This window comes from Microcebus murinus, chromosome 15, assembly GCF_040939455.1.
Source record: "Microcebus murinus isolate Inina chromosome 15, M.murinus_Inina_mat1.0, whole genome shotgun sequence".
Classification (NCBI taxonomy): domain Eukaryota; kingdom Metazoa; phylum Chordata; class Mammalia; order Primates; family Cheirogaleidae; genus Microcebus; species Microcebus murinus.
The window spans coordinates 12216773-12231825 of NC_134118.1; the positions used below are offsets into that span (position 1 = coordinate 12216773).

Here is a 15053-nt window from a genome sequence, read left to right on the forward strand (position 1 = left end):
ATTTGTTGGATCCTTGGACATACAAACAAAAATTATTCAACTTTGTATTACTTTATTTGTAGAAAAGCCAAATACTTTAATTCCTCATTATTTTCAAATACCTGTTGCAATGTACCTATTTGAAATTTATATTAGACCAAAATGTCTATACTGTAGTAACTATGACAGCCCACCTCCCAGCTTTTGGAAGTGGGTGGGGAAAGTGCTCACCCCAGATAATGATCATCATTTTTCACACTTGCCTGGTAAAGTTAATGAGAGGCAAAAAGTATATTATTGACTTTATTACATTCATCTTGAGGAGAGAAAATATCATTTCTTAAGTGAGTAGACTGAAGAATAAAAAAGATTTGCTCAACATCATTTCATAAAAGTTAATAATAATATTTTTTCTATTATTCTTTAGGTTAATATTTTAGTTATAAGACCACTTTTTTTTCTGATTATGGTGAGTAAATATATCTTTAGTGAAATAGTAATATATATTTTCACTAAACTATTATATGAGAGCACATAAGGTGATATCACAAGAGGAGTAGAATATTTTTTATTTTATGTAAATTTTTGTCCTCAAGAAGTTATTACAGTATAGACATTTTGATCTAATATAAATTTCAAATAGGTACATTGCAACAGGTATTTGAAAATAATGAGGAATTAAAGTATTTGGCTTTTCTACAAATAAAGTAATACAAAGTTGAATAATTTTTGTTTGTATGTCCAAGGATCCAACAAATGAAAACAAAACTAAATTATGGCAAGTAATTATCGCTCAAAAATATAATAGTTGACAGAGATTGTGGGTGGTCGATGCCACTTAAATGCTGATTTATTTCCAACACAGCTAGAAACGAAGGTGGTTTCTTCTTTCCCATAGTACGTTTTACCTGTCTTTCTCTCTATCTGCCTGCCTACCTACCTAGCCTACCTATAATTAATGACAAAGAAACATAGCCAGTGGATATTTTGTTCAGTTAAAATGGTGATTTATTTTTAAAACCAGGGGCCATTAAAACATTATGACTTTTTAATTTTGTTGGTGAGAAACCACAAATAAGTAGATTATTTACTTTATTAATTTTCTGTTCATTGATATAATTGCTGTATTAGTAATACTTCATGGTTCTACCAGCTAATATTTCATGATCATCTGAGGTATATCTGCTCTAAAACTTATTATATAGCAGTTCTTTTTCTCATGAGAATATCAATGTTATTTATTTAGAAACTTGCTGAAAAGTTTGCTTGAAAAGATCTTTAACATGACAAGATATGTTAGGGTTGAATTTGCTTCTTTCTTGGCCAGCCTTCTGAGACTGTTGTGTAGATGGAGTCCTCAGGCAGGAGAGTAAAAGGGAGAGGATAATTCAGTTTGGGAAGATCTGGTTCCAGGACCTCGGTTCCTGCAGACAGGAACATAGCATTCTAGAAATGCACACTAAGGTCTTTGCATGCTTCAATAGATTTTGATTGGTAACATTTTTCAAATTACCAAAATGTTAAAATACAGTTTTATTAAACATAGGCTTTCCTTAAACTACCTTCTTCAATTGTAATAACATCCTCAGTATGGCAATCTTCATTTTTTAAAAAATTATGGTTTGTATATGTATAGTTTTAACCAAATGGTTTCTTTTCTTTTTTTTTTTTTTTAACAGAAATCTTAGAGGCTGGTGTTAAAGGAACTTCAGAATCCCTTAAAGGTGTGAAACGAAAAAAGATTGTAGCTGAGAATCACCTAAAAAAAATACCAAAATCTCCACTGAGAAATCCTCTTCAGGCAAAACATAAACAAAATCCAGAAGAATCATCTTTTGCGGTTCTTCAGAGTGCATCAGAATCTCACAAGAAACAGAATTATATTCCCATAAAAAATGGGAAGCAGTTTACCAAGCAAAATGGAGAAGCACCTGGGATAACTGCCGAAGCCTCAAAATCTGAAGAATCCGTCTCTCCAAAGAAGCCCTCGTTTCTGCAGCACCCATCGGAACTGCGCAGGTGGAGGTCAGAAGGCGCTGACCCCGCCAAAGTCAGCGTCCTCGATGGGAAATGTGACTCAAGTTCTTTGTCAAGTAAAACCAGGACTGACACTAGTGAATGTATCTCTTCTCGCTGTAGCACTACTACATCCCCCTCCTATACAAATACCGCATTTGATGTCTTACTGAAAGCAATGGAGCCAGAACTGAGTACCTTGTCACAAAAGGGCTCATCTTGTGCAATTAAGGCAGAAAAACCGAGACCAAATAGAACTGTACGATCCCCTTCAAAATTAAAAAACAGTTCAGTGGATGCCCCAAATCAGATTTCGCAGGAATTTGTTGCTGAATCCCAGTCTTCTCCTTGCACCTCCTACACGGTGCATGTGTCTGCTGCTCAGAGGAGTGAGCACGGGGCAGTGCAGCCGGTTTCTCATTCATATAATCAGCAGGAATGCTTGGTTTCCACACCCAGCCAACATAATCAGCAGCTTCCAGGGGGCTCAGGTTTCACAGGATCGCTGACGAATCTGCAAAACCAAGAGAGCACCAAACTTGAACAAGTGTATAACATAGCAGTGACGTCATCCCTAGGTCTGCTTTCACCTTCCAGTAGAACTCAGGTTACTCCTCAAAACCAGCAAATGGATTCTGCTTCACCTCTGTCAATAAGTCCAGCCAATTCTACGCAGTCGCCCCCCACGCCAATTTATAACTCAACTCATGTTGCCTCTGTTGTCAATCAAAGCGTAGAACAAATGTGCAATCTTCTTCTGAAAGATCAGAAGCCAAAAAAGCAAGGAAAATATATTTGTGAGTATTGCAATAGAGCGTGTGCGAAGCCCAGCGTGCTTTTAAAGCATATCCGCTCCCACACCGGAGAGCGACCCTACCCCTGTGTGACTTGCGGATTTTCATTTAAGACTAAAAGTAATCTTTATAAGCACAAAAAATCCCACGCACATACTATCAAACTGGGTCTCGTCTTACAACCAGATACTGGTGGCTTGTTCTTGTCCCATGAGTCGCCCAAAGCACTTAGCATCCATTCAGATGCAGAAGACAGCGGGGAGAGCGAGGAGGAGGGCGCCGCTGACGGGAGACAGAACGACCCGGGTGCCGTGGAGCTGCAGCCTGTGCACGTCACGAAGGGGATGCCAAGTGCTGAGACTTTACCAAAATCTAGTCCCATTCCAAGCAATCCAGATCATGTAGTAGGTGACTGTTCTCTGCAGGACAAATCCTCAGAATTCCAGGCTGTGACAGAGTTACCTAAAGTGGTGGTCCATCCTGTCAGCCTGTCTCCCTTGAGGACTAACAGTCCCAAGGTTGTCGATTCCAAGCCTGAACTTCCGAGTGCACAAAAACAGAAAGACCTTCAGGTAACAAGTGTCCTGTCACTTTCAGCCAGTGTGTCCCCGCTGGAGACCGAAGACAAGTCCCACCAGAAGGGGGACACGAGCCAGCTGGACGGAAAGCAAGACTCTCACGTGGGAACAGCGCACGCCCAACTGCAGAGGCAGCAGGCCACCGATTACTCCCAGGAACAGCAAGGAAAACTCCTGAGTCCTCGAAGCTTAGGAAGTACAGACTCTGGTTACTTTTCACGTTCTGAAAGTGCCGATCAAACAGTGAGTCCACCGACTCCCTTTGCCAGAACGTTACCCTCCACGGAGCAAGACTCAGTGAAGAATAACGGGCCCTCTGCGCCTCGTGGCGGCGCGGCAGCGCCGTCTGCCTCACCGACGGGGGAGAAGCCATTGCTCCTGCCAGGCCAGATGCGCCCACCCTTGGCCACAAAAACACTGGAGGAGCGGATCTCGAAGCTCATCTCAGACAATGAAGCCTTGGTGGATGACAAGCAGCTGGACAGTGTGAAGCCACGGAGAACCTCCCTCTCAAGGCGAGGGAGTATCGATTCCCCCAAGTCGTACATATTTAAAGATTCTTTCCAGTTTGATTTAAAACCAGTGGGACGGAGAACAAGTTCAAGCTCTGATATACCAAAGTCCCCCTTCACCCCTACTGAGAAATCGAAACAAGTGTTTCTTCTGTCCGTACCTTCCCTTGACTGTTTACCTATTACAAGAAGCAATTCCATGCCTACCACAGGTTATTCAGCAGTTCCTACAAATATAATCCCTCCCCCTCATCCACTGAGAGGAAGCCAGTCATTTGATGACAAAATTGGAGCTTTATATGATGATGTCTTTGTATCGGGACCTAACACTCCCGTGCCCCAAAGCGGGCATCCCCGTACACTTGTCAGACAGGCAGCAATAGAAGACTCCTCAGCAAATGAAAATCATGTTCTCGGGGCCGGGCAGTCCTTGGATGAAGGCTATCAAGGATGCCATGGCGCTGGCGACAGTGCATCAGCCAGGAGCAAGGCGTTGGCCCAGGGCCCCCATTTAGAAAAAAAGAAGTCTCATCAAGGGCGAGGGACAATGTTTGAGTGTGAAACTTGCAGAAACAGGTACAGGAAACTGGAAAATTTCGAAAACCATAAGAAGTTTTACTGCTCAGAGTTACACGGACCAAAAACCAAGGTAGCCATGAGAGAACCTGAACACAGCCCCGTGCCCAGCGGTGCCCAGCCTCAGATCCTGCACTACAGAGTCGCTGGTTCCACAGGTGTCTGGGAACAGACGCCCCAGATAAGAAAAAGGAGGAAAATGAAAAGCGTAGGAGATGATGATGAACTTCAGCAGAATGACAGTGGAACATCTCCGAAAAGCACTGAAGGCCTTCAGTTTCACAGTACCCTGGGCTCTACTCCCGGTTTGTCTAAACATAATGTTGCCATAACAAGTGACCACCAGCATAGAAATATGCAGCTGCAAACCTCGCAGATTCAGCTGGTTGCCAGGGGCCCCAGCCAGCCCGTGGATCCGAAGGCGTCTGCCGTCACGGAGCATCAGATAAGCCCAGCCGCCCCGGACAAGGCAGAGCTGAAGAGGCACGGGGCCGGGATCTCCGTCATCCAGCACACAAACTCCCTGAGCAGACCCGGCTCGTTCGACAAGCTCGAGCCTTTTGAGAGAGGCTCCCCCATTTCTTTCCAGGAGCTGAGTAGAGCAGGGAAGCCCGAGTCACTGAAAGCAATAGGAATGTCCCAAGAAGAAAGTCACCCTTCTCGCAGCACGGCTCACCCTCACCAGCGTGCGCTGGCCGGCGCGCTCAGAGGAGAGCCCCAGGAGAGCCCAAGAAAGATCTCAGGCGACCGGCATGTGTTAGGGCAGCCCTGCAGGCTCGTCCGGCAGCACAACATCCAAGTCCCTGAGATCTTGGTCACGGAAGAACCGGATCGGGACCTGGAAGGCCAGGGCCACGATCAGGAAAGATCAGAGAAGTTCAGTTGGCCTCAGCGTAGTGAAACCTTGTCAAAACTGCCAACGGAGAAACTGCCTCCCAAAAAGAAGAGGCTCCGCCTGGCCGAGATGGAGCATTCCTCTACCGAGTCCAGCTTTGATTCCACTCTGTCCAGGAGTCTCAGCAGGGAGAGCAGCTTATCACACACTTCAAGTTTCTCAGCCTCGCTAGACATAGAGGACGGTTCTAAAACTGAGGCTTCCCCCAAAATTGATCTTCTAAATAAAGCCGAGTTCCTTGTGATTCCAGCTGGCTCAAATACACTGAATGTTCCTGGAAGTCACCGGGAAATGAGGCGTGCTGCATCAGAGCAGATTAATTGCACGCAGACCTCGATGGAGGTGTCTGATTTCAGGAGTAAATCATTCGACTGTGGAAGCATAACCCCACCCCAGACGGCACCACTTCTTGAATTGCAGCCTCCGACTTCCCCTTCTGGCATGGGAGTCGCTGGGCACGTGCCTCTCTTAGAGAGAAGGAGAGGCCCACTGATACGGCAGATATCACTAAACATAGCTGCAGACAGTCATCTGTCTCCTGTAAACTCAACATCTTTCCAGAATATCGCTCTTCCCAGTGTGAGCGCAGTGCCGTTCCAGGGGCCCCAGCTCACTGATGCATCTTTAGCTGAGTTTCCTGCAAATACTTTGCACTCCCAGACTCAGGTTAAGGATCTGCGGGCAGAGACGTCAAACTCCAGCTCCACTAACCTCTTTCCTGTTCAACAGCTTTGTGGTATCAATGTGTTAAATCACATCCATGTACCCCTTAGCCACCAGAACACGCAGCTGTCTCCACAGGTGTCTCCACAGGGTGACAAATCAGGTGCAAGTTCTGCTTTATGTTTGTCTTCGAAAAGTGAGGATTGCTTTGCTCCCAAGTATCAACTGCAGTGTCAGGTTTTCACTTCAAGCCAGTCTTGCTCTTCCAAACCTGTACCTTCTTTGCCAAATCAAGTTCCTTCAGACCCAGTTGCAGCAGATTGTTGCACGACATCAGCAGCATTACCGACAAAACTGACAGACACCATGCCTACTTCATGTCCTCTGCCACCTCTGGAGCTCGGGTCCCTTGGTGTCCCGGTGCAGAAAGTGCCGTCGTCGTTCATGCTGCCCGTATGCCTGCAGAGGAACGTGCCTGCTTACTGCTTCGCCACGCTCTCATCCCTGCCGCAAATCCTTGTGACCCAGGATCTGTCCAGTCAGCCAATTCACCAGGCTAATCGCAGTGTCGTGCCAATCAGTGAAGAGCAAAATCCCGTGCCAGAATCACAAAAAGATCACCAAAATGCGTTGCCAAACCCAGAGAAAGAACCTGTTTGTGAAAATGTGCTTTCAGAGATGGGCCAAAATTCTCCTCTGTCAGAATCCTTGCCCATAACTCAGAAAGCGTCTATTGGTAGACTTTCCCCCCAACAAGAATCTTCAGCTTCGAGTAAAAGGATGCTCTCCCCAGCAAATAGCTTAGACATTGCCATGGAAAAGCACCAGAAGCGGGCCAAAGATGAAAATGGAGCTGTTTGTGCGACAGACAGTAGACCAGTAGAGCCACTGAGTTCAAGAGCTAATGAAGCTAGTAAGCAGAAGAAACCCGTTTTAGTGAGGCAGGTTTGTACTACAGAGCCCCTGGAGGGTGTGATATCGGAACAGGATATTTTTTCTCAACCTGAAATTAGTAGTGAGTCTGTTAATTTGACAGATGTTTTACCAGCAGATAATTCACCATCCGGACACTCCAAGTTTGTCATGGTGGAACCTATAAATGAATTGCAAGAATTTGAAAACATCGAGTCATCCACATCGTTAACTCTTGCGGTTCGAAATTCACCTGCCCCTTCAGAAAATACTCACATTTCTCCTCTGAAATCTATAGATAATAACCAAGAAGGGAAGTCTCCAGGGGTTAAGAATCAAGGTGACAGAGTGAACATCCAAGAACAAAGTCAGCCACCAGCCACTACCGTTTCATTGTTTAACGTCAGGGACACACAGCAAGTGGCTTTCCCCAGCCTCAAGACTGCGACCAGCTTCACATGGTGTTACCTCTTAAGACAGAAGTCCTTGCATTTGCCTCAGAAGGACCAGAAAACTTCGGCCTATACTGATTGGATAGTAAGCTCCAGTAATCCAAACCCCCTTGGTTTGCCCACAAAAGTTGCGCTTTCTCTCCTGAATTCAAAGCAGAATACTAGAAAATCACTATATTGTCAAGCGATAACTACCCATTCCAAATCAGATTTATTGGTCTACTCAAGCAAGTGGAAAAGCAACTTAAGCAAGGTACTTGAGATATATTTTATCTTCGAATATGGTTTGTGCAAATTAGTTTTAGCATGTCTCATTATTTTTAAACATGTTAATTGAATTTTGAATGACAAATTTCCCTTTGTGTATGTGGATAATTTTTTTTTTTTTTTTGAGACAGAGTCTCACTTTGTTGCCCAGGCTAGAGTGAGTGCCGTGGTGTCAGCCTAGCTCACAGCAACCTCAAACTCCTGGGCTCAAGCAATCCTGCTGCCTCAGCCTCCCGAGTAGCTGGGACTACAGGCCTGCACCACCATGTCCGGCTAATTTTTTCTATATATATTAGTTGGCCAATTAATTTCTTTCTGTTTTTAGTAAAGGCATGGTCTTGCTCTTGCTCAGGCTGGTTTCAAACTCCTGACCTTGAGTGATCCTCCCACCTTGGCCTCCTGGAGTGCTAGGATTACAGGCGTGTAGGATTACAGGATTACACCGCGCCCGGCCGTGTATGTGGATATTTGAAAGAAAGGGTGGTATATTTACCTTGGAGTTACCCTGATGAGGGTTACCTGGAGTCCTTTCAGTGATTCTATCTTGAACCATTTTGGAAATGATAACTTGCCCTGAGTGCTTATTTTTTCCCCTTGGCCAACTATATGAAGTCTTTACTTAATGGTACAGATAGTCACGGTTTTGCTTTGATGCTTCTCTTATATTAAGATTTTGTTGTTCTTGTTAAGTGAGCGGAGACATGCTTTGCCCCTGCTAATGCCGGGAAACAGGTAGTTATATTTCTCTCTGGAGTATAAGCAAAGAGGCATCCACACTGTTTGTGTACACTAACTATCCTTCCCCTTGACAATCCCATCCCAACACCCTTCCAGTGAAGCGCTGAGAATCATTAGTACTAGTGAGGAGATTCACCGAATAATTAACTCGTCCACTTGAGAAGTTGATTTGGTCAGGATTTGTAGTCATAGAAGGTCATTAAACTATAATTTTAGATAATTTATGGAATCAGTCTCAGGATTGTTGGTTTTATAAAATGGGCAAAATCATTTAAGTGATTAATAAATAGATAAGGGGGTATTACGTTAAATGGTGGGCATTGAGAATTATAGATTAAGTCTTTGGCCTCTGCAGGTTTCCAAGCATATATTCAGGTTCATAAGCATTTATATACCTATCAGCAAGAAAATATCCCAGAATCAGTACCATAGTAGAAATATGAAGAATTCTAAAAGAAGGAAGTTTCTAACATTGCCAATAGGTGGAGGTATGGATACAAGGATTTTACTCCCAAGGTGGTGAGACTTTAGCTGAGTCTTAAAAAAAAAAGAAAAAGAAAAAAGGATTTTTCAGGCAAACAAGAATAAAAAATTTTAATAATACATTAAATAACATGTAAGTGATAACAGACTTGGACATGTGAAGAACTCTAAGGAGCCTGGCATGGTTAGAAAGTGTTATAAGTTTGAAACAGTAACATACTTTGAAGTTGGAAATATAGGTATAAAAACCAAAATATATGCATGATGGTGTTGAACCATTGATACTTTTCTCAGTGAAGGAGGGTGTCCCAAACCAGTTGTGGAATATATTTTTTTAAATGTTCAGACTCTAAATCTACTAAATTAGAATCTTGGAAGATGAGACCTAATCATTAGAATTTAAACAAGGCTTCATGTATATTCCTGAAGTACCTATGGAAAGTGGCTCTCCAAGCTACCAAGTACCTTGGAGGAAATGTCTGGAAATGCATATCTAGACTTGGATCTTAGGAGACAGCTCCAGGTGAAAGGTGTAGACATTGTTCAGTACATAGGTATAATTCATGAGCTTGCTCGGGGAGAGTGTAAACAGGAGGAAAGGGCCTAGAAATGAACTCAGAGATCACTATTCTAAGGATTGAACGGACAAAGGAAGCCCACACAAAAGGAGGAGGAAAACCAAGAGAAAGTGGTATTACACAGAACATGGAAGAAGATAGTTCAAGGAGAGATGTTTAAATAGAGAGGTCAGTGAAAGAGGAAGGCAAATGGGGGTCTGAACTGAGCTGCCCTGATCCCGCTGGAGACTGGCGTCTGAGAGCAGGTGGCTGTGGAGGGAAGGGTGCTGAGTTGACTGTCAGTCCCAACCCAAATGTGAATGCGTTTATTATGCAAAATGGAAAGGAGTAGATAGATGCTATAAAGTAAAAGAATTTCCAAGAAAAATAAGCCATTAGCAGCATATAATACCATAGAGTGAGCATATAAAGACTAAGATTTTGGCATTTAGCTCATTGATAACTTTGGTGAACAGAAGCCAGATTTGATAGTAAGAAAGTGAGCAGACCATAAAGGGGAATTTGATGTTGAAAAGAAAGTAACAACGAGGATTAGCGTTAAAAGGATGAAGTCAAGGGCGTGTGCATATATTCCAAATTGTGAGGAAGCCTGATCTGTTTGCCAGGAAAAGGGAAGGCGGCGGTTGCATTTTTACCTCCATAGTAGGCAGCCTCAGCACCTCTTCGCATGACCTTTTTGAGGAATGTGGGCTGCAGCTTTTCTTTACTCCTGCCTTTCACAAGGACAAGAGCTGCCTGAAATACTTTTCTGGGGCCGTGCAGATCGTCCTTCCACAGTGCACACTCTTTCATCACGTGCTATTCAGTCATCTCAGTATGATCGCTCTCTGCTTGGCGATATAATTGTTTAAAGGACGTTTGTATGAAAGAAGCCCTTGATCAGAAAAGTTGTCCCTCATGTTGGATCCCACCAGTGGACTAGAGTTGGAGCCTTTGCTGCTAACACTTGACCTTGGACAAGTAACTTAAACCTGAGTGTATCCTTTCTCACTATATATAGCGAGAAGATAGATAGCTCACCTGTGCTGCCTGCTCCAAAGAAAACGTGAGAATAGGATGACCTGATGAGTGAGCAAACATACTGTTAACAGTGTAGTTGCACAAATTTTTGTATAAAATCATAAAGTGGGTTATTGTTTCTATAGGAAAACCACGCATTTATCATTTGTATGTCCATTTCCTTTTCCAGAGTTTAATTATCCAGCCAAAACTGGATTTTTGACCTGACCTGGATCTCACAGTTACCGTTATTCAGGGAACTTTTGAGAAGATACAGAGAATTATGGTTTAAAATAATTGGGGGAGGGGAAAGTAAAATATTGGGAAATGATGCTTCTGCATTACCTTTACAGTGTACTTATAGCGAAGGAGATTTAGTGATGCTTCTCAGGGACATGAGACATTATTTTACAAATAGTTCTTTTCCATCTCTAAAGAATAAACTCTTTAAGAAATATATTTAAACTATAGTATGACTGGTTAGTTAAATATAAGAAAGAATATTTAGTCTATTAAAAATTTTTCTGTGAAACTCACGAAGTACCACGGTGGGAAGTTGTAAAGCCTTTTTTGGGGGGTGTCTGGAGACTATGGTGGGATTTTAACATAGCATAAGATTAATCAGTTTGCTATAGTTTAGACAGATTAATGATAAGGAAGGAGATAAAGCAAATGCCCTTTGAACCTGTGAGTTCTTTGAAATGTATTTCATTAAGTTGACGATATCTATACTCTGCCATGTTTTAATTTCCAGTGAAACATTAGCATGTTTGTGTTTTCAGTTTTATTAAATTAGTTTCTCTTTTTTTTTCCTTTCAGAGAGCATTAGGTAATCAAAAGTCCACAGTAGTTGAATTCAGCAATAAAGATGCCTCTGAAATTAACAGTGAGCAAGATAAAGAAAATTCCTTAATCAAAAGTGAACCAAGAAGAATTAAAATATTTGATGGAGGGCAAGTACAAATTTTACTTCTTAAATGTACATTTAAACTTACTTTTTAAATGTACATTTGCTTTCATGCGAATGAAGATTTAGTGCCAACTTTATATAAATGTTGCAAGGTTTCTCCGCTTATTAACAGAATCTTCGTGGGAAAATATATGTTAGTATTATGTTAAATAACTCCATTTTGATGGAGAAAATGATGACTGTTGAGGAAACATTCTAGGGCCCAGAAGGCAGCTAAGAACTAAATTTTCAGAGCGATCCCTGGGTTTCATGTTGATTTACCATGAGGAATGACTTGGAAAATCTGCTCTCAAAGAGATTAATTCATTGCCTATTTGATGTCTTTTTGTATTATGTTAGAAAACTTGTAAAGGCAAATTCTTTGGTTATGGTGAAGCTTAGAAATATTTCAGTACTTACACTTGTGATTGAATTTAGCAATGAAGAAAATTTTTTAACCAATCACTTAGAAACAGGGAAATATTTTTAAATTAAACATAATATTGAATAAATCTGTTTGATTAAATTAGCTATTAGAATATTAAGTGTTGATATAAAAAAGCTGGAATATTCTGTTACATGTGCATAAAATTTTTTGGTTGAGTATAAAATTTGTGCTTTGTTTTTTTTTTTTAGGTTGAATTTTAATCATGATTTATTTTCTCAAAGATACAGTGTCCAATCTTCCTGTTGGTTTTTTTTTTTTTCTTTAAATCAGATATAAATCAAATGAAGAGTATGTATATGTCCGAGGCAGGGGACGAGGAAAGTACATTTGTGAAGAATGTGGAATTCGTTGTAAGAAACCTAGCATGTTAAAGAAACACATACGAACCCATACAGATGTCCGCCCCTACCACTGCACTTACTGTAACTTCTCCTTTAAGACTAAAGGTATGAGATGCACATTGTTTCCAGGTCCTTTTTATATGCATTCAGGTAGTAGAGCAAAAACCCAGCTTTGCGTTCTTTGACCAAGGATATAGTAGCTTAAATGGACTAATATAAATTATATCTTGTCAACATTATAGACTTATTTCTTTATATGCTTCTAGACCCTTTGGTAAAAAGTTTTTAATTATACACTTTAAAAATATATACAATAAATACTACTTTTTAGAAGAAGCAAATGCCCTTTTTTATTATTCTCTTCCTCCAAATTATAGTTGTATAACATGGTGACTAATATACATTTTCAAAAATATTTACTTTGAGGATGAAGAAAAGAAATTTTCATGATCACAGTGAATTCACTTGGGTGCTAAAAGTTTGAAGAAAGATTAGAAATAATAACCACAATAAACAATAAACTTTTATAATAATTGCACTCATGTCTTATCTAATTTTAGGCATACAATAGCCATTTTCTTCGTGTTACATTTATTTACCCACATACTGTTGAATTTCAGCCTCAAAAATTTTCTAAAGTTTCTACTATTTAATGTTTATAAAGAAATCTCAGAACTAATAATTAAAATTATATTTAGCACCCTTTCTGTTTTCTTTGTTTTTATTTAAATATATGCCTTTATTATACATAAAGTAATTTTACCCTATATAAGTTTCATGTTACATATTATGGATACACTGCTATAAAATGTTTTTTTCTCCATTAGATCCTTGTTCATGAATCATTATATAACAGTTTGTTAATTGAGGTTTTAATTACATATACCACCATTTAAAAAGTAAGAATCTTTCTTTAACAAATCTCTCTGTAATATATATCTGAAAGAATAATATTTGTAAGAAAAAATTTAATCAATTTTAATACAAACTATTTTTATCCATTTTGAGTTAACATTTACTTTTTCTGATTATATTGGTTGTCTTTGCAGTTTTTGTTTTAAAGATTAATCAACTCAAAATTTATTACATTTTTGGCTAATATTTATTGACATTTAAAGAGAGTTACAACATGTAACAACTAAATAGCTTCACATTAGCTCTCTTCAAATGCCAATTGTATCTGAAACAAGAATAATAGAAAAACAAAATGTTCTTCAGATAGCTTTGAATATTTCTAAAAGTTTCAAGCAATTGGAGGGGTTGAGAGGAATGCTCATTCTGTAGCTCTGTGATTGTGATATAGAACCTCCTTCTGGAGATGGGTGACAAGTTTCAGAATGATTTCCTGGGTCTTGTGTGTGGATTTTGGTAGGATAACGTGCTTTGATCTTTTAACTGAATTTATTGCTTTTTCACTGTTTTTTGTCCTATGATTAAGAAAATCTATTAATGTCCAATATGAGACCACGAGTATATTTAAAAGACAAATATTACTAATAAAAGATTACCACTTACAGAATAATGTTACCAAATACAAGAAGATCAAATTATAATGTGAAATGGGTATTTCTCAATAGAAAGAAGAAAAAGAATCAGGGTATTTTAGAAATTACATTCATAAATAGGGATAAGAAAGGAAAGACAACCTAGATGTGGTAAAACCAAATGAAACTACAGAGATTTCTTGGCAAGGAAAAATATTACAAATCACAAAGTATTAATCTTAGTGAAATAACTCAAAACATCATGCAAGATTTTAGGTAAGTGTTAATTAAGTGGCGGACAGAGCATAGTGACTCCCGAGCAGTGAGCCTTGTCTGGAAGCAGTTTTCATGTCTTACACTTCTCTAATATACTGCATATCTGAATTTGCATTAAATTTTTTGCTTCGTAAGATAAGTCCTGTGAAATTACATGATAAATATTTATTTGAAAGAAGCTATCCTAGCTAAGGAGACTGGTGAAGAAAACATTAGAAATTCATTATTTCTTTATTCTTAGCATGACAGTTCTCTTATTTTACAGTCAGCTTCCTTTCAGAAGTCTACCTTTTCTGGATCTGTCTAAAACAGATTCCACAGGACCTTTTAAAGGTAGCTAAATAATGGTAGATAGACCTGTTTTTCGATTAGGCTGTAGGTTTTAAACTCCTGATTTACTTTGATATCCTAACCAATGCAGCTCTACTTCTTGTTGAAAGTGTCTGGTTATTAACAGAAGGAAACAGTCATGTGTTGGCAAGCCATATAATAAATATGGTGTTCAGAGACAGCAAAACACTATTAAAAGTGAGCTAGAAATTGATATTTCTGATGGTAATGCTTACAAATCTATAATTCATTATTTGTCCTCAGTTTATGAGTACATTTTCAAAATTTTAATTGATTTGTTTTCATGATTCTACTTTAAAGGTCCTTCAGCAGAAAATATACAGTGAGCTTGCATCTCTACAAGATGTAGTCCCTTTTATATCACAGAAAGCTAGACTGTATGTAGCTATAGGAATCCAGAAACAAAACCTTCCTGCTTTCCAGAGGATTTAGATAAATGTTTATTAAATCAGTCAGAAAAATGTGTCTATTAAACTAATACATAGGTTTTATAACATTGCATAGTTTGCATATTTAAGACGCAAATTTCTTGTTTATTTTATTTAGAAGTTGGTTGGCAATAAGTAACAGCTCAGGTTGAGAAAATATGCTTATTAAAAACTTATAGTCCCAAATTTGCCTAGCTATAATATAAATATATTAACTTCTTAGAGAGTAAATAAATAACTTGCTGTGACTGTCTATGTAGGAAACAAGCATTTTGAAAGAAGTATTAGTGGACCTTTTAATTCAGTTTGTAATATTATTGAAAACATTTCGACT

At 39.6% G+C, this 15053-nt stretch overlaps 1 protein-coding gene across 4 annotated transcripts in view; it reads left to right on the top strand.

Moving 5' to 3' along the window:
• Nucleotides 1–15053, top strand: part of HIVEP1 (HIVEP zinc finger 1) — a 157332-nt gene that overhangs the window by 116132 nt on the left and 26147 nt on the right. For all 4 annotated transcript variants that reach the window (XM_012753591.2, XM_020280118.2, XM_012753593.2 and 1 more), the window contains exons 4-6: nucleotides 1659–7630; nucleotides 11262–11395; nucleotides 12110–12285. In XM_012753591.2, coding sequence (XP_012609045.2) covers nucleotides 1659–7630; nucleotides 11262–11395; nucleotides 12110–12285 — 6282 coding nt within the window. The remainder of the gene's footprint in view (nucleotides 1–1658; nucleotides 7631–11261; nucleotides 11396–12109; nucleotides 12286–15053) is intronic.